The following is a 27,643-nucleotide window of genomic DNA, read 5'->3' on the forward strand; positions in this document are numbered from 1 at the left end:
TACCAATAAAAAATGAGGCATGTGTGCATCTCTGTAGTATTGAAGGATAACATCTGTCTGCTATCATTTAGTGACTGCATTTCTAATAAATACTTATAAATTACTTATATTTTTAAGTGGTGGATTTTTCAACTGGATCTCACCTGCATTATTTGATTATTAATTTTCTGCTATTTGACATAAAATGCAGTGAAAAGTTTTAGATTTCCCTTTAGGCAAAGTTATATAGCAACCACCCTCTCTTGTTTAAGAAATATGATTAGTAGTCATATGAAACTTCTATACTGTCACTAACCTCACTTCTGTTTGGATCTTATTGCTATTACTTTAAATATTGTTCAGATATGAGCATTTCCCTTTTGCAAGTACTGTTTATTGCTAATACAGAAACTCTTTAGCACATTGGTCAAGCACTTTCTGGAAAACAGATGGGTTGTGAAAAACAAAAATAATCAGATTTGGCTATTACAGGAGTTTAGATACCAGGTAGACTGCATAAGCTTTTCACAAGGGAGGGAGATGAGTGTGTAAAGTGCTTTTGCTAATAGGTAGGGAAATGTTCTTGTTTACTTGCTTGGTGAAAACTCAGTTTTGTTTTGATTGTCAAACTTCCGGTGTCTTCTGTCTTTAAGAACTGTCTAGCCAAAGCACTAATTGGTTCTTATAGCTCATCACAGCACTAAAGCTTCTTTAAGTCTGTTTTGCATATAAAGGAGGTACTGACACACAGAAATGGGAGAATGAGGAATCCTTTCACTTAAATTTTCAAGGGTTTGGTGGCAGTGGTGCTGGGGGCTCCGGGTGGGGGTGTTTGGCTGTGTTGGGTTTTTTGTTTGTTTTAAGCTTTGAGTCTTAAGGTTTCTGCAAAAGTTAATTTTAGATTTTTGGAGCTTTAGGCTTCTGGCATTGAGTCAGTGCACCTAATGCTAATAAAAGCTTTTGTAAACTGCATAACCTTATCCAGCTGCTTGCTTTGAAAACTTGTGATAATTTTCTTGCACTCAACTCAGTTTCCTGTAGTAAAAATACTACATCCATGCAAAGATGTTTGGAGGACAGCAGCACAAGGTTATGAGGATGAATTAGCATAGATGTCTTCAGACAGTGCTGTACACACAGTGGAGGTGTGTCTTGAGATGTCTGACTCCATTATTTCTGTCTAATTTATTAGAAAGCTTTTCATTCCGAGGATATAAGGTAGATTGACAAAACATACTTGATCATGAAATGCAGCAAGTCTCATTGTTGCAGATTTATTACTGTCACTTTTAGAAAATATTAGAAATTTAAACATCTTGATAAAACAATAGATTGTCTTGAGCGATATCTCGGTGTTCAGAGAACAATAAATTTGTAAATTTACCTGCTATAAACAAGATTACCTGCATAATTTCTGGGAGGTGAGGAAGCTGGAATGAAGAAGTGAATCAACTGTACATTACTAATGTTTAATGTCTTTATCCTTCAAAGATTCACTTGTTCGTCATATATGTCACAAGGGAAAATCTATTTAAGCTCCTACTGTCTGTTATTTGTTCAGAATTCCATGTTCATCTGATCCATGCATTTGCTCATTTCTGTTGAATTTTGAGGACAGTAAGCTGTTCACTAAACTTTCCTAGTTACTGCAATAGTAAACAAGTAATTGAAGTTATGTTTGTTTCATTTATGTTTAAGTAGGATGTCTCCAAATATGTAGTTTCCTTGTTTAAGAGTCTGCTGAAGCTCAATAGCTTAAGTAGGCTTTGTTCATTTTGGTTTGTGTATCACATAATTAGTCATTTTATCAACTGAGCATATAGTCAGAAGTGGTAACTGAAGTATACATCAATCAGTGCCTACTGTTCGCACAGTCTGTAGTGAAAGTTGTAAGTCATTCTCAATGCTGTCTCCAAGGATGAGGGAAATGTGCTAGGTCTTCACCTCCCCACTGATGGAGTTTGCGAGGAGGATGCAGTCAGTCATTCTTTGTGTCAGACTTCGTAAGAATAAACCTCTGAGTGCAGGCTGAGGTTCCCAAATGCAGGCTTGCTTGGGCACAATCAGAGCCAGGGTCATCACGGTCACAGCCACCTGCTGAGCTCCCCAGCTGGTGAGCTATGGGGTGGTGCCCTGTGTGGAAGCAGCTCCTCATCTCAGGCAGGTGCCTGCATGGTGATGCTGACTGCTGCTCATGTAAGTGCTTGTCAAGAGGCACTTGCCTCTCAGGAAACAAGGGTGTGGAAGTACTTTGTGATAAGTATCAGGAAATGCTCCTACAGAATACCTGGCAGGAGTTTGTCTACCGTATCTTGGAAATTCCTGCTTTGTCACATTCAGTCAGGAAAAGCAATGCATTGTAAAACCTGCAATATATATTAACTATGTCTTTTAGTGCACTGACAGGCATCTGTGCTGTACATGGGAGTGAAGCAAATCTCAGACTCTTTCAATTTTCTGCAATTGTTTTAATTGTTATTAGCAGTTTTGGAAGCGGGAAGATCCTTTGTTCTGCGAATAGATTTCCTGAATTTCTCCCTACCTCATGGGGGGCTGAATTCTGTAATTGTTATACCATCAGCTTTCTTGAGACTTGTCTGAATATTGTGCTGAGGAGAGAAAATTGAAAAAAACTGCTGTCCTTAATAATTGTAAACACAGTAAGCTATTTGGTTCTTGTAATGTCTGAACAGGATGAAATGGTGTGCTGCCTTGGGCTACTTTACTAAACCTAGTTACTTGGATGATATTAACAAAAATGTGTTTCAAACATAACCTCTTATTTCAGGTTGTGTCATGAAACTGGCAGTATATTTTCTGATTATGTTGTATATTGTTGAAGATTATTTTAAGGTTTACATATCCAAATGTCAACCCCTCAAGAAGTTTTTCTAGAATTTTAGTTTCTCTACTTTACACCTGTTCTTCATATATAGTTAAGGACAATAGGGTATTCTTAACAAACCTTGAGAGTGTGGACCGGTGGCGGTGGGGGGTGGGGGAATAGACACTATTGAGGTAACAAAATCCGTAACTTGTGGCACAATATTTCCCTAACAGTGGGAGATACAATATGAATTCAGGTTGCTTTCTCTTTCCATTTGGTAAGTTGCTACATTACAGTTTTTATAGGAGACTACCTGTGACTTACCTTTGGCTTCAGAATTGTCATGGTTTAAACTCTGTCTGCAAGTCAGCCATGCAGTCTACTCCCCCCACCAGCGCCCCCCAGCTCCCGGAGGGATGGGGAGGAGAATCGGAAGAATGTAACTCCCACAGGTTGAGATAAGAACAGTCCAGTAACTAAGGTATAACACAAATCACTACTGCTACTACTACTACTACTAATAATAGTAAGAGAAATAACAAGGGAAGAGAACACGATACCACCCACCAAAATGAGCCGGACTGAGCAGAGAGTGCCCTTCTGGGTAACTCCCAGTTACATCCCGGGCATGATGTGCTGTGGTATGGAATACCCGTTTGGCTAGTTTGGGTCAGGTGTCCTGTCTCTGCTTCCTCCCAGCTTCCCCTCCTCCCTGGCAGAGCATGAGTCTCACGAAGTCCTTGGTCAGACTACACATCAGTATTATCAGCTCTGTTCCCAGGCCAAAAGTCAAAACCACAGCACTGCACCAGCTACTAAGAAGGAGAAAAAAATGACTGCTACTGCTAAACCCAGGACAAGAATAAATAGGGAAGAGAAATGTAGGGAACAGCTATCAGAACTGGCTACCTTGCATTTGGAGAAGGCTGAGGTTCTTAATGATTTCTTTGCCTCAGTCTTCACTGCAGATGCTCTGACCACACCACCCAAGTTTTAGAAGGCAGACGCAGGGACTGTGAGAATGAAGACACTAGGCCCACTGTAGGAGAGGATCTGGTTTGAGACCATCTCAAGAACCTGAATGTGCACAAGTTTGTGGGACCTGATGAAATCCATCCACGGGTCCTGAAGGAGCTGGCAAATGAAGTTGCTAAGCCATCGTCCATCATATTTGAAAAATCGTGGCAATCAGATGAAGTTCCCGATGACTGGAAAAGGGAAATATAACCCCCATTTTCATAAAGGTGAAAAGGAATGATCCAGGGAATTACAGACGAGTCAGACTCACATCTGTGCCTGGCAGAATCTTGGAGCAGATTCTCCTGGAAGGCATGCTAAGGCACATGAAAAACAATGAGGTGGTTGGTGACGGCCAGCATGGCTTCACTAAGGGGAAATCCTGCCTGACCAATCTGGTGGCCTTCTATGATGGGGCTACAGAACTGATGGAGAGGGGCAGAGCAGCTGCTGTCATCCACCTGGACTTGTGCAAAGCGTTTAACACTGTCCCTCATGACATCCTTGTCTCTAAATTGGAGAGACAACAATTTGATAGATGGACCACTTGGTGGATAGAGAACTGGCTGGATGGCCGCACACAAAGAGTTGTGGTCAATGGCCCAATGTCCGGCTGGAGACCAGTAACGAGTGATGTCCCTCAGGGATCGGTGTTGGGACCGGTCTTGTTTAACACCTTTGTCATTGACATGGGCTGTGGGATTGAGTGCGCCCTCAGCAAGTTTGCTGATGACACCAAGCTGTGTGATTTGCTTGATACTCTGGAGGGAAGGGATGTCATCCAGAGGGATCTTGACACACTTGTGAGGTGGGCTGATGCCAGCCTTATGAAGTTTAACCATGCCAAGTGCAAGGTCCTACACCTGGGTGGGAGCAATCCCAGGCACAGCTACAGGTTGGGCAGAGAAGAGATTCAGAGCAGCCCTGCGGAGGACTTGGGGGTGTTGGTTGATGAGAAATTTAACACGGGCTGGCTTCAGTGTGCGCTCACAGCCCAGAAGGCCAACTGTATCCTGGGCTGCATCAAAAGGATCGTGACCAGCAGGTCGAAGGAGGTGATCCTGCCCCTCTACTCTGCTCTTGTGAGACCTCACTTGGAGTATTGTGTGCAGTTCTGGTGTCCTCAACAGAAAAAGGACATGGAACTGTTGGAACAAGTCCAGAGGAGGGCCACGAGGATGATCAGGGGACTGGAGCACCTCCCGTATGAAGATAGGCTGAGAAAGTTGGGGCTGTTCAGCCTGGAGAAGAGAAGGCTGTGTGGAGACCTCATAGCAGCCTTCCAGTACCTGAAGGGGGCCTATAGGGATGCTGGGGAGGGACTCTTCATCAGGGACTGTAGTGATAGGACAAGGGGTAACGGGTTAAAACTTACACGGGGAAGTTTAGATTGGATATAAGGAGGAAATTCTTTCCTGTAAGGGTGGTGAGGCACTGGAATGGGTTGCCCAGGGAAGTTGTGAGTGCTCCATCCGTGGCAGTGTTCAAGGCCAGGCTGGACAGAGCCTTGGGTGAGATGATTTAGTGTGAGGTGTCCCTGCCCATGGCAGGGGGTTTGGAACTAGATGATCTTGAGGTCCTTTCCAACCCTAATTACTCTATGATTCTATGAAAATAAATTCATATAGGTCAAACTTACATAAGGAAATTCTGCATGCTTTTTATGTTTTTCCAATCCTGTCTCATTTACCAATCTGAGCTGGAAAAGAATATGTGTTATTAATATTAACAAAATCTAATTTTACCTTCACAGATAAATTTGAGCAGTTTTGGGCAATAAATCGAAAACTCATGGAGTATCCTTCAGAAGATAGTGGATTTCGATACATCCCATTTAGAATTTATCAGGTAGGAGAAAATGAAATAAAATCACTATTACCAAAGCTTCCCACTGGCATGTCATATATCATAATCTGTTTTCAGAATTATACGTTCCCTTTTCTAACATTATGTTATAACTTTATATGCTGGATCTTTGAGTTGTATAAATTAGCAAATTAGTTATATATGGACTGTATTTGTAATAATATATATAATTACCATTTGTAACTGTGTAATACTTAAGAATGTACTAAGGCTGATATAGATTATGTTTGGGGCTTTGTTTTTAAAAAGCTAATTCTATCATTAAAAGTAACTGCTAACTATGAAGACTGCTTTGGGTACAGAATGCCCTCTGAAATGTCTAAGATATTTCAGGAGCAACACTTTTCCCTCAACCACTATATAGGCTTCTTTTTTTGTTAACCTTTTAAGGCAAAAGTAATGGCATAGGTCTTGCATGTAGTTCTTACATTTGTCTTGTAGTTGTATATTATACAATCCAAATCTGGATTTTAATATTTTTTGTATTAATTTGCCAGTGCACCTTTTTTTCTCAGTGGTTTATTTGGAGACTTATTCCTTGGAATCCTTCACAATTTTTTTATATCCCCTTAGGTTTTTATAGTGTTGAGGTCAAAATGAAGTTTGGAATTATGTATGGTTAAAAGTTTATATAGAGCTAGTGAAGCCCCTCTGCAAATGAAACAGTTCTGCTCTGTTCCATCTTCAAAACATTTTCATCTATTTACGTTTAAGTTTTGCAACTGTAGCTATCAAAAATCCTTTATTCATAGTACTGAGTAGTCTGGTACTACTTTTGGAACAGGCTTTAATGACCATGCAAAGCTATACAATCTTACAGTGAGACTGAAGTAACTTTTAGATTTAAGACACTTACTGTCATAGTGAAACCTTAGATTGAGAACGGAAGTCAGTTATTTTGTTAGAGATCATAGCAGATGGCAAGGTTTTTATAAGCATCAAAAAATATGTATCAGGAAAAGCAGTTCACTCACAGCATTTTGTTTGTTTGGTAACTAAGTTGTTTTTTTGTTTGCTGATAGGCTTGGGGGTGTTTCTGTTTGTTTTTGCTTTGTTAGGGTTTTTGTGTTAAGTCTTTTCATAGAAATCAGGTAAATGGGTTTGCAAAAATGGAGGTTTTGCTATCTGAATGAGGTACAGACCTTTAAGCTGTGAGGGAAATTTTGTATATCACATGATTTCAAGCTAGTAAAGCTTTTTTTTTTTTTAATAGGAAAAAAAAGGAGAAAAAAGGCAATTCAGTGAGAAAAAAGGCAGTTCAGTAAGAAAAGGCAATTCTGTAATACATATCCCTTCAGCCAGTGGTATTTATTTTCATTCTCATTATATTTTCAACTGGAAACACTTACTTGCTATAGTTTAAGCCAAAAATATCTAACTAAGAATGAAAGACCAGGCATAAATAAAGATAATGCTGAGACAGCCTTTGAGAAGGTTGGTGTGTATTATTTTCAGTAATGCTTCTCTTAATATTTCTAAATGTAGTGTTCCTCTTTTTTTTAAATGTGGATGCAGGTGTGTCTTGCTATTTTTGCTTGGTTTGGTCTGTGTGCTGATTACTGCTCATCATAAAAGTCTGTGTGTTTAAAGGAATTTTCAGAAAGCATTAGGGAGGGTGAGATTATAATATAATTCCAAGCAAGGAATTGATTCCTCTAATTTTAACATAATCCTACAGTACTTGGTGAGACTTGCATATGCTGAAATAACCACCTCAAAAGTATTTTTAAGATTTATTTAACCCCCACCGTGACTGTATTAAATTTCTATTAGTGCTGGTAGAAGTCAGGTATGCATTCTAGTTGGTTGCTTGCATATCCTTACATAAATACCTGAAAGCCAATTTAGCCTGGGTTTGTGTTACAGTGGATATTTATTCCCCATGTGTTTCTGTAGATACTTAAGGGTATGCAGGTGGATGGCAGGAAATATTAGGCATTGTCTTCAGCGGAGAAGAGTTCCTCCTCTTAGTCTCTATACCTTCCATTACCCCCAGATTATTAGAAGGAAATTCTGTGAAGGGAACTGCTTAGATTATGTTTGGGCAGTATGAGGTGGATGAATTTGTTTTCCTTCAAAGAAATGTACTAGATTATGATATTGACTAAGAAAAATCAGCTTTAGCAATTACAAAATGTATCTGGAGAAGTTGCTGCAGGAAAAAGTGTATGCAGTAAAGTGACCAGATGTGCTTTTCACTGAAGGCTTGATATTTTCAAAATTCAAAATACTGTTTCAGTTTTAAAGCTTGTCTATTGAAATACATTTCTAAAGAATAATATGAATCATCCCTTGTGTGGTATCCAAATCTGATGGTGTGTGTGGGAGAAAAAGATGTTGAAAATATGAATGTTGTACTTGGGTAAGTCAGAGCTCAACTAGCCACAAGTAGTTGTAAAAGCCCTTGTCCAGCACCTCTTCTTTTAACTGTAGCAGTCAAGACTGGACCAGAATCCAGGCATCTACTGTAGAAGATGAAGTAAAAGATTGAGTATTGCTAAGGATCAGCTCATCTGCAATTTTAAAAGTTGGCTGAGAGATCTTAGAGATTTTATTACCAGCTGTCATAGTCTGAGCTGTGTCATTATGGAGCTTGCACACATGAATGTTTGACAGAGGTGGAAGTTTTTTCTACCCGAGATGGTTTAAAAATAGTAATTGTATTTTTTTTGACACTTTTGCTTACATGTGTCAAAAAAAAAAAAAGTTTCTCCATGTCACTACTTGAGAAGTATAAGCTGCTGTGTCTTCAGTTGACAGGTGCATGAAAACTTTCTTGCTTTTTTATCTAATAGTACTGTTGAATAGTGGTTTTTTTCACTTGTTCTTTAATAGCAAGAGAGAAAATAATTGTTTTGCATATGTTACACATTAAAAAGCATTGCTTTTCTTGTACAGTACTGGAGCTAGTTTGGCTTGAGGACTTTTTCCCCATGTTCATAAGACCAGCTGGTTTTGCACTTTCTAATTGAGCAAAATATATAGCTGGTAGATGGCAGGAAGTTTTCATCAGTCTTTGGCTCCAGGCACTGTGACAGGGCCTATTAGTCAGGCACTGGAGAGGAGTCTCTACGTGCTGATAGAGGTTACCCTGATGAACCACTCTGAATCTGATTTGTTGTGCACTTAGTTTGCACTCATCCACGAGTTTTGGTCTCTTGCTCTTGCCCTGTGCCATGCTTACCCACTTGCTCTTGCTTGCTCTTGTCAATCTTCCTTCTTTCCTCTGAAGTCTGCCCTATGAGTATATTGTATTTCCAGTTGTAAGTAGCATTTCATTCTTGAGAATAAAATAACAAAAGTATGTGAAAGAAAATGTATTAAAACTATTCATTACATGTTTTTCTGTGCTTTTCTAGAGTTGCACTTGGCTTAAGGCAGGCTGGCTGTTGTTTATTTGCCAGCCCAAAAAGGGATGGTCTGGAATTATTTGCTTGTTTCTTTACTTGGGTACTGGGAGATGCCACTAGAATGTGGTACTGGAATGAGCATTTCCTTTGCCTCTATTTTCTAAGGGTTTTGATCATGTTATTAGTTTTATTGTCTAATTACATAATAGGCCTTAGCTTTGAATAGGTTTTACCTATCCTAAGTCCCTTAAGATCTTGTGATTAAATTGTGCAGGCACAAATTGTTACGATGTTTATCTGCTTTAACAATGTGAGTAAAATTCCCCATACTTAATAATACCTGGATTATATCTTTTTGTTCTTTCTGTCAAGGTTGCAGTACCAAGATGTCTAAATAGATTCAAATGTCCACCATGACCTGTACTCTAAAAATAGCAGGCCAGGAGGAGGAAATGACATATTCTAAGGCAGTATTAATATCTGGCTCAATAAATGAATCAGAAGCCTGAGCATGGCCCTTTCTGAAGCAATGGAAGACTGGTTTAGTTGTATTGCCACATTAATTGGCAGAGCTCAGATAATTAATTGCAAAATCCATGTATGCAGAATATGCAAATCAGCATCACAATTCGATCCATATTATGACAGTTGATCGAAACAGATTGTTTGGAAAGATACTGGGTCCACTTATAAAGTTTTCAAGTAACAATGAATCCACCCTTTTATGCTAGTGGGTTATTAAAATCTTTTTGTTGTTGTTTTTGGGGTGAAAAGCCTCCATTGCATTTCAAGGCTGAATTTGTCTGACTTCAACTCCAATTTCTAGATTTGTTTTGCCTTATACCACTTTAAAGTCTTCTGACTTTCTAACCTTTCAAGTTCACTTACAAGTAATTTCAGCAGCTTCAGTTTTCTTCAGTAAGCTGAATCAATTAAGCTTTTAGGCCTCTTGTCATAAGGCTGGCTTACCAGTACTGAAGTTGTTTTTTCAGTCATCTTTTCAAACACTAGCTGATAATCCTCAAAATTAGTATTAGAAAGGTGTAGAGCTTAAAAGTAAAGTTTATTTCTATAGAATTTTGGATAAAAAATGCTTTAAGCATAAAGGTAAAGGAGGGTAAAGTTAACTGCTACTTGAAACTGCATATCTGAATTTTTTTTTTTATGAAAGAAGTTGAGATGCAATGGCTCGTTGAGTAAAAGAATTAAAAGATTTAAGTGCTGTCAACCGGAAGAGGGCAACACAACACAGCAGGTTTCAGCATCTTGTTGCCTAGTGCAGAATACTCTTGAATAGACCTGTGTTTAATACCATATATAACTTTCTTCTTATTCATTAAAAATTTCCTTTTCAAAAGGATCTGCTGAAAATAGATCAGTTTATTTCTGAAAAACTTCCTTTTACAAAGAGGAAGTTTGAGTGAATAGGAAAACAACGTGAAATGGTGGTTGGTTTGTGTAACAGAGCTGTGCTCGGCTGCATTTCTGTCCTGAAAAGAAAAAAATGGACTTTGATTCATCATCTAGTACACAGAATGACTTCTTCTAATAACTGATGGCTCAGAACTGAAGAAGCACCAGCACATGTTCACCAGCTTTAAATTAGTTCAAAATCAAAGGTTTATGAATAAGAAAGTTTAAAAGCTTTGGTAGGCACATATTTTTCCTAGTGCCTCATTACTGGGAGAAAAAAAGCTAAACAAACCAACCAAACCTTCTAATGAAGCGTTGCATATGGGTAGCATGATCAATAAGTTACTTTGAATACTTGTTTTATGAACTTAATAGCTTTGTTCTGTGCTGAAAGTAATAGTCATTTGACAAATTGCACTTATATGGACCAAAAAAGCTTAAGCAATTACAGAACAACTATGTTACAGTGACCTTCAACTCAAGGTGACAAAGTGAAATGGGCTAGCTCAAACTAATGCTATTAAAAATTACTTTTTTTTTACATGTTTTGTATTAAGGAATGTCCATGCAGTTCTTTTAAAAGACTTAAGGATCTCACCTGCAAGATCAACCTTATGCCTTTAAGAATCTTAGTACAGAATGGGGGCTTAATCAGTTTAAAAGAAGAATTTTGCGATTGTAACCTTTACTTGTCAAGAGATGTGACTGAAGTTTACATAAATATGCCCAAGTTATCTGTAAAATTGTCAATACATAAATATGCCTGAGTTATCTGTAAAATTGTCAATCAGCCTAGTTTAGAGCTATTGTGAGAGTTGGACAGTGCTCAAGGGAGATGGGACTATAAAATAGCTGTTTGGGTAGCTTCTCTGAGCTGGTTGGACTGTTACCAGGCTGGATAGTTCTAAGCTAGATCAGGCTTGTCAAGAGAAGCTTCAGAAATCTTTGAGTTGTGTGTAGATGTAGCTTGTGTACAAAGTAGTTTTGTTTGCATGAAAAGCAGTTTGTTAAGGTTCTGAGTTATAAGTAGCCTAAAGCAATTTTAATCCAGGGATATACTGGATTCTGCATATTAGGGAAAATTGGGTAGTATTTTGTTTTAAAGACTTTTTTATCTTATTGGATACTCTTCTAAGTGTCTAGGTGTATCAAAACCAGTAGCATGTCAGTAGTAAATAAATTAACTTTGTGTAGATAGTTATATAGATTTTTTTTTTTTTTTTTTTGTTAGCTAAATATAAGCCAAAATACATTCTGAGATACAATGAAATAGTGAATGCTTAGTGGGGGGAAAATAAAAAGCCTATTTCTAATTTGGAAATGCTTTAATCTTACCAAATGTCGTATGCACTCGCTAATCACAAATTGCTAGTTACTTTTTTAGCAAATTATTCTTATATAAAACCCTAATTGGTCATCTTTCTGTGAATTGTCTTATGATAATGAACTTGGGTATAAATAGATTTATGTAAATGTTCGTGCTACAAATTTGAATTTAAACCATGAGGTTTAGATTCCTGTGGCTTTATTTAAGTGAACTGTTTTATTAAGGTAGTGCTCTTGTATATTTATATATCACCCTAAATTTGTTATGGAAATTTATATGCATGCAATTAAAAAAAAAAATTTAAATTGCAATTTTCATGTAAGCCTTGAATGTTAATTCTTAAGAATATGAATATGATCAGAGGTGGGGATGAAAAATGAATGAAGCAATAATTCATTTGAATTAGGTGTGTGTACAGTTACTGTTAGATCTTGCAATTTCAATGCAGTACTCTTTGGTATATTGTCACCTTTCTTTTGATCAATAAAGCTGATCACTTCTCTGTTTCATTTGGTTTAGTCAACACAAACTGGTTTGCCACTTCCATTACATACTTTGTCATGTGGTCAGGTTCTTATTTTGTAGTAGGAGGAATTTTTGCTACCTGAAACTTGCAATCCGGTGCTGTATCCCTCTGCGAATGGCTCTCATACTCTGATGTAATAGCAAAAAAACCGAAACCCAAACAAACAAACCCAAAACAGTTGGTGAACTGCTTTACATTCCAAAAAAAGGGAAAAGCAAAATACGGATTTTTTTTTTTTTTATTTTATTTTTTTCCTTTAGAGGGATGAAGAGTGTTTTCTTCGAGGGTAATTTCTGTGGCTGTGTGGCATATGCGGTGCCTATTGCTTAGGAATTAAACTAGAACAAAGCCTAGCCTGTGGTGATGATGCAGAAAGTTAACTGCATAGGTGAAAGTCACAAGAGTAGCTATTTTGGTTTGTCAAAATCAGTATGCCATCTTATGGTTCCTTTACTTATTTTTAACTGAAATAAATAAAGCAGGTTAAATTTGCACAGAATTGAGGACTTAGAAAATACAGAAAGTGATCCGTTTTGTGGAAGACTGCTGTCTGCACTTTATAGAATCATTCCAACCCCCCTGCCATGGGCAGGGACACCTCACACTAAATCATCTCACCCAAGGCTCTGTCCAACCTGGCCTTGAACACTGCCAGGGATGGAGCATTCACAGCTCCCCTGGGCAACCTATTCCAGTGCCTCAACACCCTTACAGTAAAAAAACTCCTCCTTATATCCAATCTAAACTTCCCCTGTTTAAGTTTTAATCCATTACCCCTTGTCCTGTTGCTACAGTCCCTAATGAACAGTCCCTCCCCAGCATCCCTATAGGCCCCCTTCAGGTACTGGAAGGCTGCTATGAGGTCTCCACGCAGCCTTCTCTTCTCCAGGCTGAACAGCCCCAACTTTCTCAGCCTCTTTTCATATGGGAGGTGCTCCAGTCCCCTGATCATCCTCGTGGCCCTCCTCTGGACTTGTTCCAGCAGTTCCATGTCCTTTTTCTGTTGAGGACACCAGAACTGCACACAATACTCCAGGTGAGGTCTCACGAGAGCAGAGCAGAGGGGCAGGATCACCTCCTTTGACCTGTTGGTCACGCTCCTTTTGATGCAGCCCAGGATATGGTTGGCTTTCTGGTCTGCAAGTGCACAGTGCAGCCGGCTCATGTTCATTTTCTCATCGACCAGCACCCCCAAGTCCTTCTCCGCAGGGCTGCTCTGAATCTCTTCTTTGCCCAACCTGTAGCTGTGCCTGGGATTGCTCCCACCCAGGTGTAGGACCTTGCACTTGGCATGGTTGAACTTCATAAGGCTGTCATCAGCCCACCTCACAAGTGTGTCAAGGTCCCTCTGGATGACATCCCTTTCCTCCAGTGTATCAACCAAACCACACAGCTTGGTGTCATCAGCAAACTTGCTGAGGGTGCACTCAATCCCACTGTCCATGTCAGTGACAAAGATGTTAAACAAGACCGGTCCCAACACCGATCCCTGAGGGACACCACTCGTTACTGGTCTCCTGCCGCACATTGGGCCATTGACCACAACTCTTTGTGTGCAGCCATCCAGCCAGTTCTTTATCCACCAAGTGGTCCATCCATCAAATTGATGTCTCTAAAAAGAAGAAAACTTTCCAGAAGACTGAAAGCAAATTGTTCACAGGTAAGAGTGGAATGGAACAAATCTATGACAAACATCCTATGGTGGGATATGGCACCCTACTCTAGGAATACTTTATGAATTAACAAGCACATTTCTGAAATTTTGCTGTCCTTGAGTGTAGGAGTTTCTTCTAGTTTACTGTAGAAAACTAAGAATTATTTGGCTTAATGCTTTTAAGTAGATTGAAGGTGTTATGTGAAGTATTGAAATATCCATTAATCTTAAGCAAACAATTTGATATTTGACTTTGTGAATGCACATCCATTTCTGAAGTTGTTTGCTTTATAGGTAGTCAGTACTCAATTGCTTACTTTCATGTGGCGCTTAGCATAGGTCAGTATAAGTGCGTAAGACACTGCAGCTGTGAAAAGCACCGTTGATTTGTTGTCACTGATTCTTCACATACCTTGATACATTACCAATTGTAAATACTAATCCCTTTCAGGGAAGGAAATTTAGTACTTCAAGGATGTACTTGTATTGTATGTGTCTCTGTCTTCTCAGTACTCAACAAAACTGTCTCTTGGAACTGCTTCTTCTATTTAGCTTCTCTTATTTCTGGCCTTAGCACAGTTGCCTGCTGTCTGTTCTAGTTGTTATCACTCTCTTGAGTGTTGACTTTCTTCTGCTTGTAGGATCTGTACAATTCACCTGAGGTTAAATGATGGAAATTCAGTAGTTCACAAAATATAGGGCTATTTCCCCTGCACAAGCAAATTTAACAGATAATATGAAAGACCAGGCTACAGCCAGAATGTGGTTCAGTCATGCTTGTTAAGTATTTTGACATGAAAGTGGTTGTGAGTCGTACTTCTGCAACTTTTGGTGTGGAACTGGTAATGGAACTTCTGACAATATACACTCTCGTTGAAATTGACCTGCAGGGTGGGATTGTTGTGAAGCTAAATTGCTGCCTCTAGGTAAGGTGTCTGCATTGTATTTTGGATTACGTCATGTGCCCCTTCAGTTCTAGGTTTTTATCCCTTTCTGGCAAAGGTCACTTAGTTGGATGTATCTGCTATATATGTGCAGATGAAGAGGGTTTTTTCAAGGTTTTTCATTTACTTAAGTGTACCCATTGAGACTGAGGTTCTACAATAAGAATTTTTTATGAAACACATCCACTTCAGATGGAAGGGCGTACAATCTCTGAACGTCTCGTAAGTGTCTCAGTGCTAACACTTAAAAATGTGAAGGTTCTCCTAAATAGCTTTTAAATTAGAAGAATCCAGGGAGTTCAGTGGTGGGACCTATGGGAAGGAAGGGTAAACATTATCCTGGGTTGCTTTGGGAGGAGTGTTGCTAGCAGCTCAACGGAGGTGCTCCTTTCCCTCTACTCAGCACAGGTGAGACCACACCTGGAGTGCTGGGTCCAGTTCTGGGCTCCCCAGTACAAGAGAGACATAAAGCTACTGGAGAGTGGTGAGCAAAGGGTAGCTAGGATAATTAAGGCACTAGTGTGTCTAATATGAGGGGCGGGGGGAAAGGGCTGCGAGAGCTGAGACTGTTCAGCATAGAGAAGGAAAGGCTATGGGGGGATGTCATCAATGTGTATAAATATCTAAAGGGAAAGTGCATAAAAGAGCTAAGTACTTTCCAGTGGTGCCCAGTGGCAGGACCAGAGGCAGTGGGCACAAACTGAAACATAGGAGGCTCCATCTGAACATCAGAAAATACTGTCAGGGTCACCAAGCACTTGCACAGGTTGCCCACCAAGGTTGCAGAGTCCCCATCCTTGAGGATAGTCAAAAGCTTCTTGGACACTTATCTGCCTATAAGTGGCCCTGCTTGAGTGTGGGATTTGGACCAGAGGTTTCTTCCAGCCTCAACCACTCTGAAATTCTGTGATTCAGAATCAACATGCTAGCATGCTGAAAAGCCATTTGGAAAACCCAGTAGATGTTTTATCAAGCCACAGAAGCTTAAACTGTTCCTTAGGAACCATTGTTCTTATGGATTTTATGACAGGCTTGATGCTACAAAGCTAAAATCTAGAATTCGTAGAAGGATCTGAGGAAAGTTTGTGGCTTTTTACTCCTTTATGTCCTTACACAACGTGATGTGAATATGTTTGGCATGGATACAAAATCAGGAAGGACAGCATGATGCATCTTTAGAAACAGTTAATAGAAACTGAAACAAAGTCTTATTCTGAGGTGTTGCAATTAAGTTAACCCATTAAATTTGTTAGCACTTAAATTTGATAAAGAACATGTTCTAAGTAGGCATATCTTTTTCAGATTAGTAGAACATGTGCTTGGACTTTCAAATGTTTTACATGGTTGTAATAACTCATTTTGTTGCTATTACATAAGCTTTTTCTAAAAGACTGTAAAGAAGCAACATTGCCAGTTTAAACAATATGGAAAAGGGAGGTATTTTAAATGGTTCTTAATCTTTTTTAAAGATGAGCAAGTAATGTTCCTCAACATGTGTGGGTGAATTAACTGAAATAGTTGTCATATTTCTTTGTAGGTTTGTAATAAACTATTGCTAACTGTGTAGGAGGCTGGAACTGTATGAAACAGTCGCTTCATACAGTGTGCTATGTTCAGTGCAAGGCTTTAAGGAAGGCAAGTTGTTACCCAAGCATGATTAGGAGAATAGTCCTTAACCATTCACAACCAAAAATTGCTCAATAATATTGTCTAGACATAACTTTAATAAGCCCCACTACATAGAAATTTAACCGTATTCCAGATGTGTTTATAATTCTGGTTGTGGCTTTAATTTGACTATGGTCTCGACTAAGATACTAGTTAATTCTGACATTAAGTATTGCTTGCATCAATTCTTGACATAACATTTGCCACATAACAGACCATAACAAGTTAAAGCTTCCACCAAGGGAACGCATCCTATAATTATTCTTGTTTTTAAAAAAGTGATCATTAATGCTCAAAAACCAAAGGATTTCCAGCTTGTGTAATACTCTTAAGGTGCTTTCAAGAATAACAGAATTTTCACTGTACTTGGTATATGTACAAGTTAAAATTTTGACCACAAGTTTATATTTTCTTGATCATGTAAAGTATGCAAATGTAAGAAAATCAGTTTGAGTTAATTTGGAGACACTTATATAGAAGAAAATTGACCCATGAGTAAGATTGTATGTCCTCATGCAATTATGCAATACTCTTGGTCGATGAGAAAATGAACATGAGCTGGCAGTATGCACTCACAGCCCAGAAAGCCAACCATATCCTGGGCTACATCAAAAGGAGCGTGACCAGCAGGTCGAAGGAGGTGATCCTGCCCCTCTGCTCTGCTCTCGTGAGACCTCACCTGGAGTATTGTGTGCAGTTCTGGTGTCCTCAACAGAAAAAGGACATGGAACTGTTGGAACAAGTCCAGAGGAGGGCCACGAGGATGATCAGGGGACTGGAGCATCTCCCGTATGAAGAGAGGCTGAGAAAGTTGGGGCTGTTCAGCCTGGAGAAGAGAAGGCTGCGTGGAAACCTCATAGCAGCCTTCCAGTACCTGAAGGGGGCCTATACGGATGCTGGGGAGGGACTGTTCATTAGGGACTGTAGCGACAGGACAAGGGGTAACGGGTTAAAACTTACACAGAGGAAGTTTAGATTGGATATAAGGAGGAAATTCTTTCCTGTAAGGGTGGTGAGGCACTGGAATGGGTTGCCCAGGGGAGCTGTGAATGCTCCATCCCTGGCAGTGTTCAAGGCCAGGTTGGACAGAGCCTTGGGTGAGATGATTTAGTGTGAGGTGTCCCTGCCCATGGCAGGGGGGTTGGAACTAGATGATCTTGAGGTCCTTTCCAACCCTAACTATTCTATGATTCTATGATTCTTTTAATAGTATATGTTTTTTTCATATCTTATCCTTTCATGTTATTTCAAATCTCAGGAGTAAGAAGTTTTAAAAATTTATCCAAATACACATTTGTCGTGGCCATATAAAAGTGTACGTATGAATTATCTTAAGCTTCAATCTGGTAATATACTCCTGCATTATTAATTAATGTGACTGCTGTTAATGTGAATTAAATGTGTAAATTGTAGCTAGTTTGTTGCATCTTTGTTGTTGCATGCCTCTTAAAAATATTACAGAGTATAATGTTCTTGTTTGTCACCATAAAGACTTAAACCTCATAAGGAAAAACAAAGCTTCCTTCTCACCACTTGACTGTAGAAGCCCTAGTACAAACTCAAGCGAAAATGAAAGAATGCACGGTTTTCTATAGGTTGTAATCAGGTATATATTACAATTTTTAGTCCCTGAAAATCTAATTTATTAGAGCAATTTAAAAGGTATTATAGGAAAGCTAAGTAATTTGATTTGTTTTATATGTTGACTTTACAGCTAGTCCTGCAACCCACATCACGTCCTGTCAATGAGTCAGTTTTTCTAGTAATTCTAGATAGGTGTGTTGAGCATGTTTCTACTCCTTTTTGTTGTACAGCTTTTAGTTACATATTAGACATATAAAACCATTACTTAAGTTTTCTATTTAGAAAAAAATTAATTAGTTCTATTTCTTAATGTAATGTACTTTTATTCTCTGAACAGCGATATGATGTTGCAGTTAAGAGGTTAAAAATTCTGAATGCTAACAAAACCAGTGCCAGCCTTATTCAAAACACACAAAATCATAACTAGAGTGTCTGTTAGATACAGTGTGCAGAGACTAATTAAAGAAATACTAGAAATAGTATTTCAGTTTTTTTGGAATGTTGTTCCAGTCCTAACAACTTGGAGAATAACTGATCTAGAAATATCATCATCAGTGTACAATAAAGCAGTGGGGTGTCTCTAGCTTAGAAGATTTGAAGGAGGGGAATGGAGCAATGATTATTGGATGAAGACAAATCATGTTTTGTTTTATGCCTCTCAATCTCAGAAAATACTGATGAAATTTGAAAGGTAACAGATTTCAGATGGATAAAATTAGACCATTTTTGAGTCTTGTTATCATGCAAGATTTGAAGTGGAAAGAGAAGTCACTTCCTTATTTTTTACAAACATCTAATGAAGATGTAAGAATCAAACTGGTTTTTGCTTTGAATATGTCTTGTATTAGAGAGGAATCTGGGGTTTGGGGTTTTGTTTATTTGTTTTCTGCTTCTCAGACTGCTCTTTGAGTAATGGCAGCTTGTTAAGAAACGGCATCCTTCATTTGTGTTGAAATGAACATGTGACCTCTTATTGAATTCATTGGGAAGTGGACACGATTTAAATGTATTTGTGAGTAACAAACAGATTATTTTACATAGTTGTGGATGGTGGTTTGTTTTTTCGTTTGTTTGTTTTAATCTGTAGGTTTGCAGTTAACTTACTGGAACATAGTGTTTGGGGGTGGGTATACTATACTACTATTCAGTAGTGAAAATTAAGTTACCTTGATGTTGTGTTTTGGCATTTAAATAATGGATTTCAAGTTTATGCTGTAACTTGAATCTGTAGCCTATAGAGTGTGTAAGTGTACTATTTCTTAGCACCCTTTTAAAATACCATTTCAAGGCTATCCTGACAGAAGCACAAAGTAATACTTACAAAATAGTCAATGTAAGAGTGTAATAATTTTTTTTAGATATTTTTTGAAGTAAAATACTGAGACCCCAACTAACATACACATCTTTCAGAATCTATTTACTTAGAAGCATAAACTGGAAAGTGTGCTGGGAAACAGCAGCAGTTGTGAATAGGGAAATATCTTAAGATTAAAACCACAAATTGAAAATAAGATCAAACCATAGGAGAGCAAATGAATTTACTAAGTAATACAGTGTCCCCTATATTTCTTAGTTTGAGATTACAAATGAAAGTGAAAGGGAGAATTTGAAGTTTTGCATCACAAGTTTGCACCTAGAGTAGTATGTCCTTCAATACACGCTTGCCTAGGTGATTTTTTAAGCTTGTATTAATTGAATGATGAAATGGGAATCAATTACAAGTATCAGTTAAGCAATATTGGTATTTTTAGCTACATGAGCACCTTTACTCTGTTGTGGAGTTAGTTACTGTTTGAGTATTGCACTAAGATTCTTCTGTCATTTGAGCATAAGATTAAGATGTCTTGATAGGCGGGACATAAATTAATATTTCAAAATACTAAATTGGCTGAACAAGAAATATGCAGGGAAGTGCAAAGAAGGACTGCTGTAGATATTGGTTAGTTATTTATACAGAAATATTTTGCAGCATTTAATCTAACCTATAGTATTGATTTAATCTATTTAAGTTAATACTGGCCATTGCAAATGCGAATTGTTGGGATTTAGTTTCACTTTTAAGAAAGAGCATGACTGGAGATAGAACAGCATCACTGAATGGTGGGGGAAGAATTAAAGGTCTATGTACATGCAGTTTTGCTTAAAAAGCATTTTATTATCTGTTGTGTCTAGCCTATGCAGCCTGCAGACATCCCAATAATGCAGAATAATGAACATGAGTTGAACTAAATCTGCTCTTAGATTTCTTACTGTATAGTCAGTATACTCAGGGAGTAGTTAATTTTCCCAACATTTCTTTTTTATATAAAATAACCATTATGCAAACTATTATTATTGCTTTTAAAGCTTCATGGTTGAGTTTAAATCACTTTAAACAAAATGATAAACTTAAATTATGGGAGTTTTTATAGTGTAAAGGGTTCATTACAAAGCAGCACAAACTATGAACTTGACAAGTTAGTGAAAATATGATGAAGTATATAGGGAAGTCTCGAGTTTTACAGTTTTAAGCTGCCAGCACATATGGGAATTGTAAGGAATTCTTTTTTTACTTTGTGGGTTTTATATGCATGGTAACTTTTATTTGTTTGAATGCTATTAGAGTAGCAGCAGAATGTTTAGACAGAAAATCCAAATCCCTTCCTCTAGATGGAAATACTGGTTAACTGTGATTTTTCCAGATTAAAACCCAGCAGTTCGTGAGTTATGTTTTTCATTTTAAGATGCATCCTGTATAAAATATCTGACTAATTAAATTGTGGATTTCAGGCAGTGTTTGATGTTCTGTTGATTCTGAAAAGGACCAGGCAAGCTGACTATGTGGGGTTTTTTTGTTTGTTTTGGGTTTTTGGCAGGATAATAGGGAAGAAAAAGAGTTCGTAGTTGCTAGCACAATATGTAACTATATAGCTTGTCTTTGATCTATGAGGCTTTAGGCTGCTTTAAAGGGCCTCTTAAAACTTTCCCTCACCTGTAACTCTTCTTAATTCAAGTCTACCTGAAGAGGTAATTTTTAGTCTGTTTTCTTTCTCACTGCAGTGTAATTTTTTTTCACTGTCACTTTCCTATCACTGTTATTGTTTAAACTTTTTTTAGGAAGAATAAAGTCTTCATTTGTTCTGAAAAGCACAAGATTTGTGGTGCTATGTAGTAGTGTAGAAGAATGAGAAATTTCAGTTGTAATAAATAGAAAATTTGTTAATTTAGAGTTGAGTATTTGCTTTCATAAAAATTTGATTTGATACTAACTTGTGGACATGATCAGTGTAAAATGCACTACAAATTTTACGCCAGGGAATTGTCTTCACATGCTTACATGCCTAAAGGTGTTTCCTCTGTGAATCCATCATTGGCAATTATTCTCACCTCTTGTACCCTGCAAATGCATCCAGCATCTTTTGAACAGCTTACAGCTACACTGTGACTGTAAAATAAAATAACTTAGAAAGTGCTATATTCTGTTGAAGCTGTGATAATCCTAGTAGGAAGAAACAATAGATATGGTACAAATACATGCTTTATGCCTGATGTAGATTATTTAAAGTCATTTTCAGTTAACAGTTATGCAGTGCTGTCTGTGTAGGTTAGATTACAGATAATACTGTTATGTGTGATTAAGCAAATATTGTACAAAACAACATTAGGGAAGCAATTACTCATGTCGGCTGCTCCTTCATGTGATGCTGTAGAAAATACTGGAGTAGAAAGCTCTAGTCAAGTTGGGCTTATATTACTAGCTACCACACTTCAAAAGGGGTGATGGTAAGATTTTTCCAAGATTGTTTATGCTCCCATATGACTAAGATACTTCGAAAGGTTATCCTATAAACATTGTAGATTGTAGAATGGGATTTTTCTTTTGACTCTTTTAATTTATAAAGCATCTGCTGCATGGGAGGGAATAAGTGTGAGCATGTTGGGGTAATACTCTTCCTGTAGGTTTATATTTGTGAACCACAGTCTTTGTATAAACAACTTGCAGTTACTTTTATCATTTTAACATTGATGGAGACCAGTGACACATCTGTATTCCTCGACACTTAAAATGTAAAATTGAATTCATTTTCTATAATGTTTCATGATAGCAGCTGAGAATATTGCTGTGCAGCAACTCTTGGGGAGATTTTAGAAAATACATCTTTGACTTTTCCCTTGGCATGAAATCATAGAATCGTAGAATGGTTAAGGTTGAAGAGGACCTTAAGATCGTCTAGTTCCAATCCCCTTGCCACAGGCAGGGACACATTACACTAGACCATGTCTCTCAAGGCTCTGTCCAACCTGGCCTTAATGATGATAACTAGGGGAAAATTTGGTGTAATTCATTAATATATGATGAGAAACTGCAGTATGCGCTTCAGAAATTCTTTTCTTAAAAGTCTATTGAGGATAACCACCTTTGCTTGCATCCTTCTGGTGTTTATTTCCACTTGCGGTACTTCAGATGGTAAGCACTTGGGGGGTGTGATAAGGTGTCTGAAGAATAGATTATAATTTTTTTTAATCAATAGAAAAATGTTTGGGCTGTAACAGTGTTTTAGGGATTTTGTCTTGTTTGTTTGTTGGCTTTAAAATTTTTTTATGCTTGAAGGCACATTTTTCAGTTTTTCATTGTAACATGCCAGGGTTGACTTCTCAAGTGCTCAAGTGTGGATCTGTCTGAGGTGGATCCTGCTGGCTCTGTGCCTTCCATCATTTTTCAAATGTTCAGACATTTCATTAGTGCTGTTTGTATCCACATTCTTCTACCCTGAGGATGTAGAGGGTTGACTACAGCAGCTAGTCATCTTCTGATCAGCCTTCATAAGAAGTAACTTTTGGAGATTGTTGGCAAGAAGTAACAAGTAGCTTCATCAACAGCTCTGCGCTGTACTGCCCTGGAATTACTTAGAGGTAGTGTACCACTCTTAGGAAAAGATTCCTTGCCCTGCTGTTTCGGAGAGGTGAATGACAGTTAAGTTGTCATGGTTAATCTGTTGGTTGTAGCTTTTCATGTAGGTAGGTGACAGAGACCACATTGTAAATTCCTTTCAAAATTGTTTTTTAACTATCAAATTTTTTACTACACTTGAGGTTTGCTGGGGCTTTGTTCATTTGTTTGCTGTGTTGTTTAGTTTTTTCTTCCCCAAAAACCTCTGCCAGGAGATAGAGTTTTTGATGTTGAGTTGTGTTGTTTTGCTTTCATTTTTTTTTAATTACCTCAGTAGGACACGAACCACTTTGAGAGGTAGGAGACTGAATCTGGAAGGACCAGTGTTTCATATTGCTTTTTCCAATTAAGATGGTGTGTGGTGAAAGTTTAATTTGCTGGAGCCCAATCACCCATAATGCAGGCCACATCAGCTGATTTCTGGAGTTGCTTGCAGAAATTTGTCAGCAACAATTTAGAGCTTGATTAAAACTTTTGGATTGATTGAACATGAGGTTTTCAACTTCTTTTTTCTGGCTCAGGTGCCCAGTTTGGAAGGAGAGGCCACACTGTTGGAAAAAAGTTTTCCTCTCCTTTCCAAAATCAGATTCTTGCTGATATTGAAAGGACGGGGAAAAGGGTTGCTTATACAGATACACAAAGAAGGGGATTGCCTTAACATACCCACAGTTCTTCTATAAATACATCTGTAGATCATACAGGGCCAGGAGGCCTGGATGGGTGAATGAAAATCTTCTGGACAAACTCAAACACAAAAAGGAAGTATACAGAGGGTGGAAGCAAGGACAGGTAGCTTTGAAGGAATACAGAGAAATTGTCTGAGCAGCCAGGAATCAGGTTAGGAAAGCTGAAAGGAAGGAAATGGGAGACCTGGTGACTTGGGACATGGAGAAGGCTAAGGTGCGCAATGACTTTTTGCATCAGTCTTCACTGGTAAGTGCTCCAGCCACAGTGCTCAAGTTGCAGAAGGCAAAGGCGGGGACTGGGAGAAAGAACCACCTGCTCTAGCATCAGGTTTGAGACTAAGGTATTTGAAGGTGCACAGGTCTGTGGGACCTGATGAGATGCATCCACAGCTCCTGAGGGAGCCAGCGGATGAAGTGGCTAAGCCACTGTCCGTCATATTTGAGATGTTGTGGCAGTCTGGTGAAGTTCCCAGTGACTGGAAGAGGGAAAACATAACCCTCATTTTTAAAAAAGGAAAAAAGGAAGCCATGGAAGTACAGTCCAGTCAGACTCACCTCAGTGCACAGGAAGACCATGGAGCAGATTGCTGGGAACTGCTAAGGCACATGGAAAAGGAGGAGGTGACTGGTGACAGCCAGCATGGATTCACTAGGAGCAAGTTGTGCCACACAGATTTGGTAGGTGTAAGAGTTCAGGTTGCCTGTCAAAGCACGGCACTTTTCTCTTTCTCCTTTTTTCTTGCAGCTGAAATAGTTTGAATTTTTCAGCATAAAATCTACTGGAAAAAAATCACGTGGCTTTAGCTATAATGCTACATGTTTGACATTAAAAGTGCTTAATATGTTTCTAAAAGGGGAAAGATAAACTATTGTAGAAGGTATTGGATATTCCTTACAGTATTGCTTTGACTTGGAAAAACATCTAGGCTGATGTTGAGCTCCTAAGTTGGTGCTCACTGCTTTTTTTATTTAAGAATGTATTGAAATGTTTTGTTTGAGCAAAACATTCTGTTCTATTACTCCTGTAACAGAAGGTGGGTTTCTTTGAAATAAAATGAAAAAAGGAATGCAAATGCAAGATGTTTATTCTGCTGCAACCTCTTGTTCTGTTCTGTCTTCTGCCTGTCTCGAATAATACGACATATTTGCATGGTCCTTAAATTGTTGTTCTTGCTGATTTTGCTGTTAAAACAGGCAACCACAGAAAGACCTTTTATACAGAAGCTATTTCGACCAATTGCTTCAGGAGGACAGATGCATACTTTGGGAGATCTGCTAAAAGATGTGTGTCCTAGTGCTATTGACCATGAAGGTACTGTGAAAATAACTTTTGTCCAGTAATGTAATTTTTTCTGTTGATTTATTGTTTGGTTGGTTGGGTTTTGTTTTTGGGTTTTTTTTAATATTGGGCAAAGAAGAGATTCAGAGCAGCCCTGCGGAGAAGGACTTGGGGGTGCTGGTCGATGAGAAAAAGAACATGAGCCGGCTGCACTGTGTGCTTGCAGCCCAGAAAGCCAACCGTATCCTGGGCTGCATCAAAAGGAGCGTGACCAGCAGGTCGAAGGAGGTGATCCTGCCCCTCTGCTCTGTTCTCGTGAGACCTCACCTGGAGTATTGTGTGCAGTTCTGGTGTCCTCAACATAAAAAGGACATGGAACTGTTGGAACAAGTCCAGAGGAGGGCCACGAGGATGATCAGGGGACTGGAGCACCTCCCGTATGAAGAGAGGCTGAGAAAGTTGGGGCTGTTCAGCCTGGAGAAGAGAAGGCTGCGTGGAGACCTCATAGCAGCCTTCCAGTACCTGAAGGGGGCCTATAGGGATGCTGGGGAGGATCTCTTCATCAGGGACTGTAGTGATAGGACAAGGGGTAATGAGTTAAAACTTACACAGGGGAGGTTTAGATTGGATATAAGAAGGAAGTTCTTTCCTGTAAGGGTGGTGAGGCACTGGAATGGGTTGCCCAGGGGAGCTGTGAATGCTCCATCCCTGGCGGTGTTCAAGGCCAGGTTGGACGAAGCCTTGGGTGAGATGATTCAGTGTGAGGTGTCCCTGCCCATGGCAGGGGGGTTGGAACTAGATGATCTTGAGGTCCTTTCCAACCCTAACTGTTCTATGATTCTAATCTATGATTTTGGAGGTAGGACTATGTCTTAGTACCAGAGTTTCACTCCTTCATGCCCTATAGTGTGCAACACATCCCATTGCCTTCAGTGTTTGGAGATGGTAAGGCTGAGTCCTTAGACATTCTTGAAAAATTAATTTCTGGAAGTTTTATATTAAAATTTGTGTTTGCCTTCACACTGTTCTTAATAAAAACATTGACGTGCTTTCTGCATTAAAAAAAATATTCATGAAGCAATGTCAACAGAAGTTTTAAGTTACCTTTAATTTTATACTGCATAATTTTCTCATACATAAAATACGATAATTGATAGAAATTGAAGGTTTTTTCAGGATACTTTTTTCTTGTTCAAGTCCAACCTTTAAAAATGTACCAGAAAAGGAAGAGATTATTGTAAGCATGTAATAGTTTATGTGTAGTTACTAAGTAGTATTGTGTGAGAAGATACCAGTTAGTTCATGTAGCATTATATCATTTCGTACAACAACATTTGTCAGTCAGTGCTTATTCAGAAAAATAATATCTGTTTTATTTAAACCTCAAAGATTAACAACTATTGGAACTCTGATATACTTTTTAAGCGGGAGAAATGTAAAAGTTATGTAAATTAAGATTAAATTAATGTGCAAATTAAGATAAAAATTTATGTGAAACATTTTTCTTCTTCTTTTTGCTGTTGTCTTGCCAGTACCTGTAAATAGGTAACTGTTTTTCAGTCAGTACATCACAATATGCTTTGAGAAATATCTGATATTCTAGAGAAGATCTTGGCACAGAATTTATGGATGTAGTATAAGTACCTCTGGACAGTAAAGCACTAAATTCGAAATCTGTTACAATCTATAGGATTGCATGCACAGAATTTGTGTAATTCAAAATCAAACACTTGTGGATTTCTTTAAGTATAGTGATCATGCAAATCTACTGAAATCTCAACAGATTTTTTTACCCCTGTTTAATACTTGTTAACACATGGAAACAATTTCCAAAAATAACAAAAGTAAGAAAAATATGGAATGATGCTAGCCATGTGTCTATTTTTCCTAAAGCGGCTATAAATTTTAGAGCATAATTTTAAGTAATGCTTTCAGCTAACTGTCCAAAAGATAAAGCAAGATACAAACAGATACTTAAATGATAGCACAAGCAAGTTTAAACATCTTTAAGTACTTAAATGTGAGGATCCTCCTACAGACACTAGTGAAAAGGTACAAAATGAATTTAAAAAAAAAAAAGAACATAAGAAGGATGATGTATTTTAATTTGAAAGGCAGTCAAGAGCACAAACTAAATGCAAGAAGCTCAAAAGGTATTTATGCAGGAAGTTATTCCAGGATATAATGAATGATCAGTTTTACATGGATTTGTGAAAGCTGCACATGGGGAATGTGCTAGTCACTGCTAGAAATCCTATACTGTTGTCGTGGTTTAAGCCTAGCTGGTAACTCCGAACCATGCAACCACTTGCTCACTCCCACCTTCTCCACCCACTCCCGGATGGGGAGGAAGATGGGGAGGAGAATCGGAAGAATGTAACTCCCACAGGTTGAGATAAGAACAGTCCAGTAACTAAGGTATAACACAAACGACTACTGCTACCACCAATGATAATAATAAGGGAAATAACAAGGGAAGAGAATATGGCCGCCCACCAGCTGCCGACCGATACCCAGCCCGGCTGAGCAGTGATCTCCCCCTTCTGGGTAACTGCCCACAGTTTATATACTGGGCATGACATGCTGTAGTATG

At 38.5% G+C, this 27,643-nt stretch overlaps 1 protein-coding gene across 4 annotated transcripts in view; it reads left to right on the forward strand.

The window, feature by feature from the left end:
• ATG5 (autophagy related 5) overlaps nt 1-27,643 on the forward strand; it is an 81,942-nt gene that overhangs the window by 27,828 nt on the left and 26,471 nt on the right. For 3 of the 4 annotated variants that reach the window (XM_065681133.1, XM_065681132.1, XM_065681129.1), the window contains exons 6-7: nt 5,577-5,671; nt 24,966-25,083. In XM_065681133.1, coding sequence (XP_065537205.1) covers nt 5,577-5,671; nt 24,966-25,083 — 213 coding nt within the window. Of the gene's footprint in view, nt 1-5,576; nt 5,672-6,902; nt 7,074-24,965; nt 25,084-27,643 lie in introns of those variants that run through there. The other variant, XM_065681134.1, reaches the window with a different exon arrangement.

The sequence above is a fragment of the Lathamus discolor genome, chromosome 5, assembly GCF_037157495.1.
Source record: "Lathamus discolor isolate bLatDis1 chromosome 5, bLatDis1.hap1, whole genome shotgun sequence".
Classification (NCBI taxonomy): Eukaryota; Metazoa; Chordata; class Aves; order Psittaciformes; family Psittacidae; genus Lathamus; species Lathamus discolor.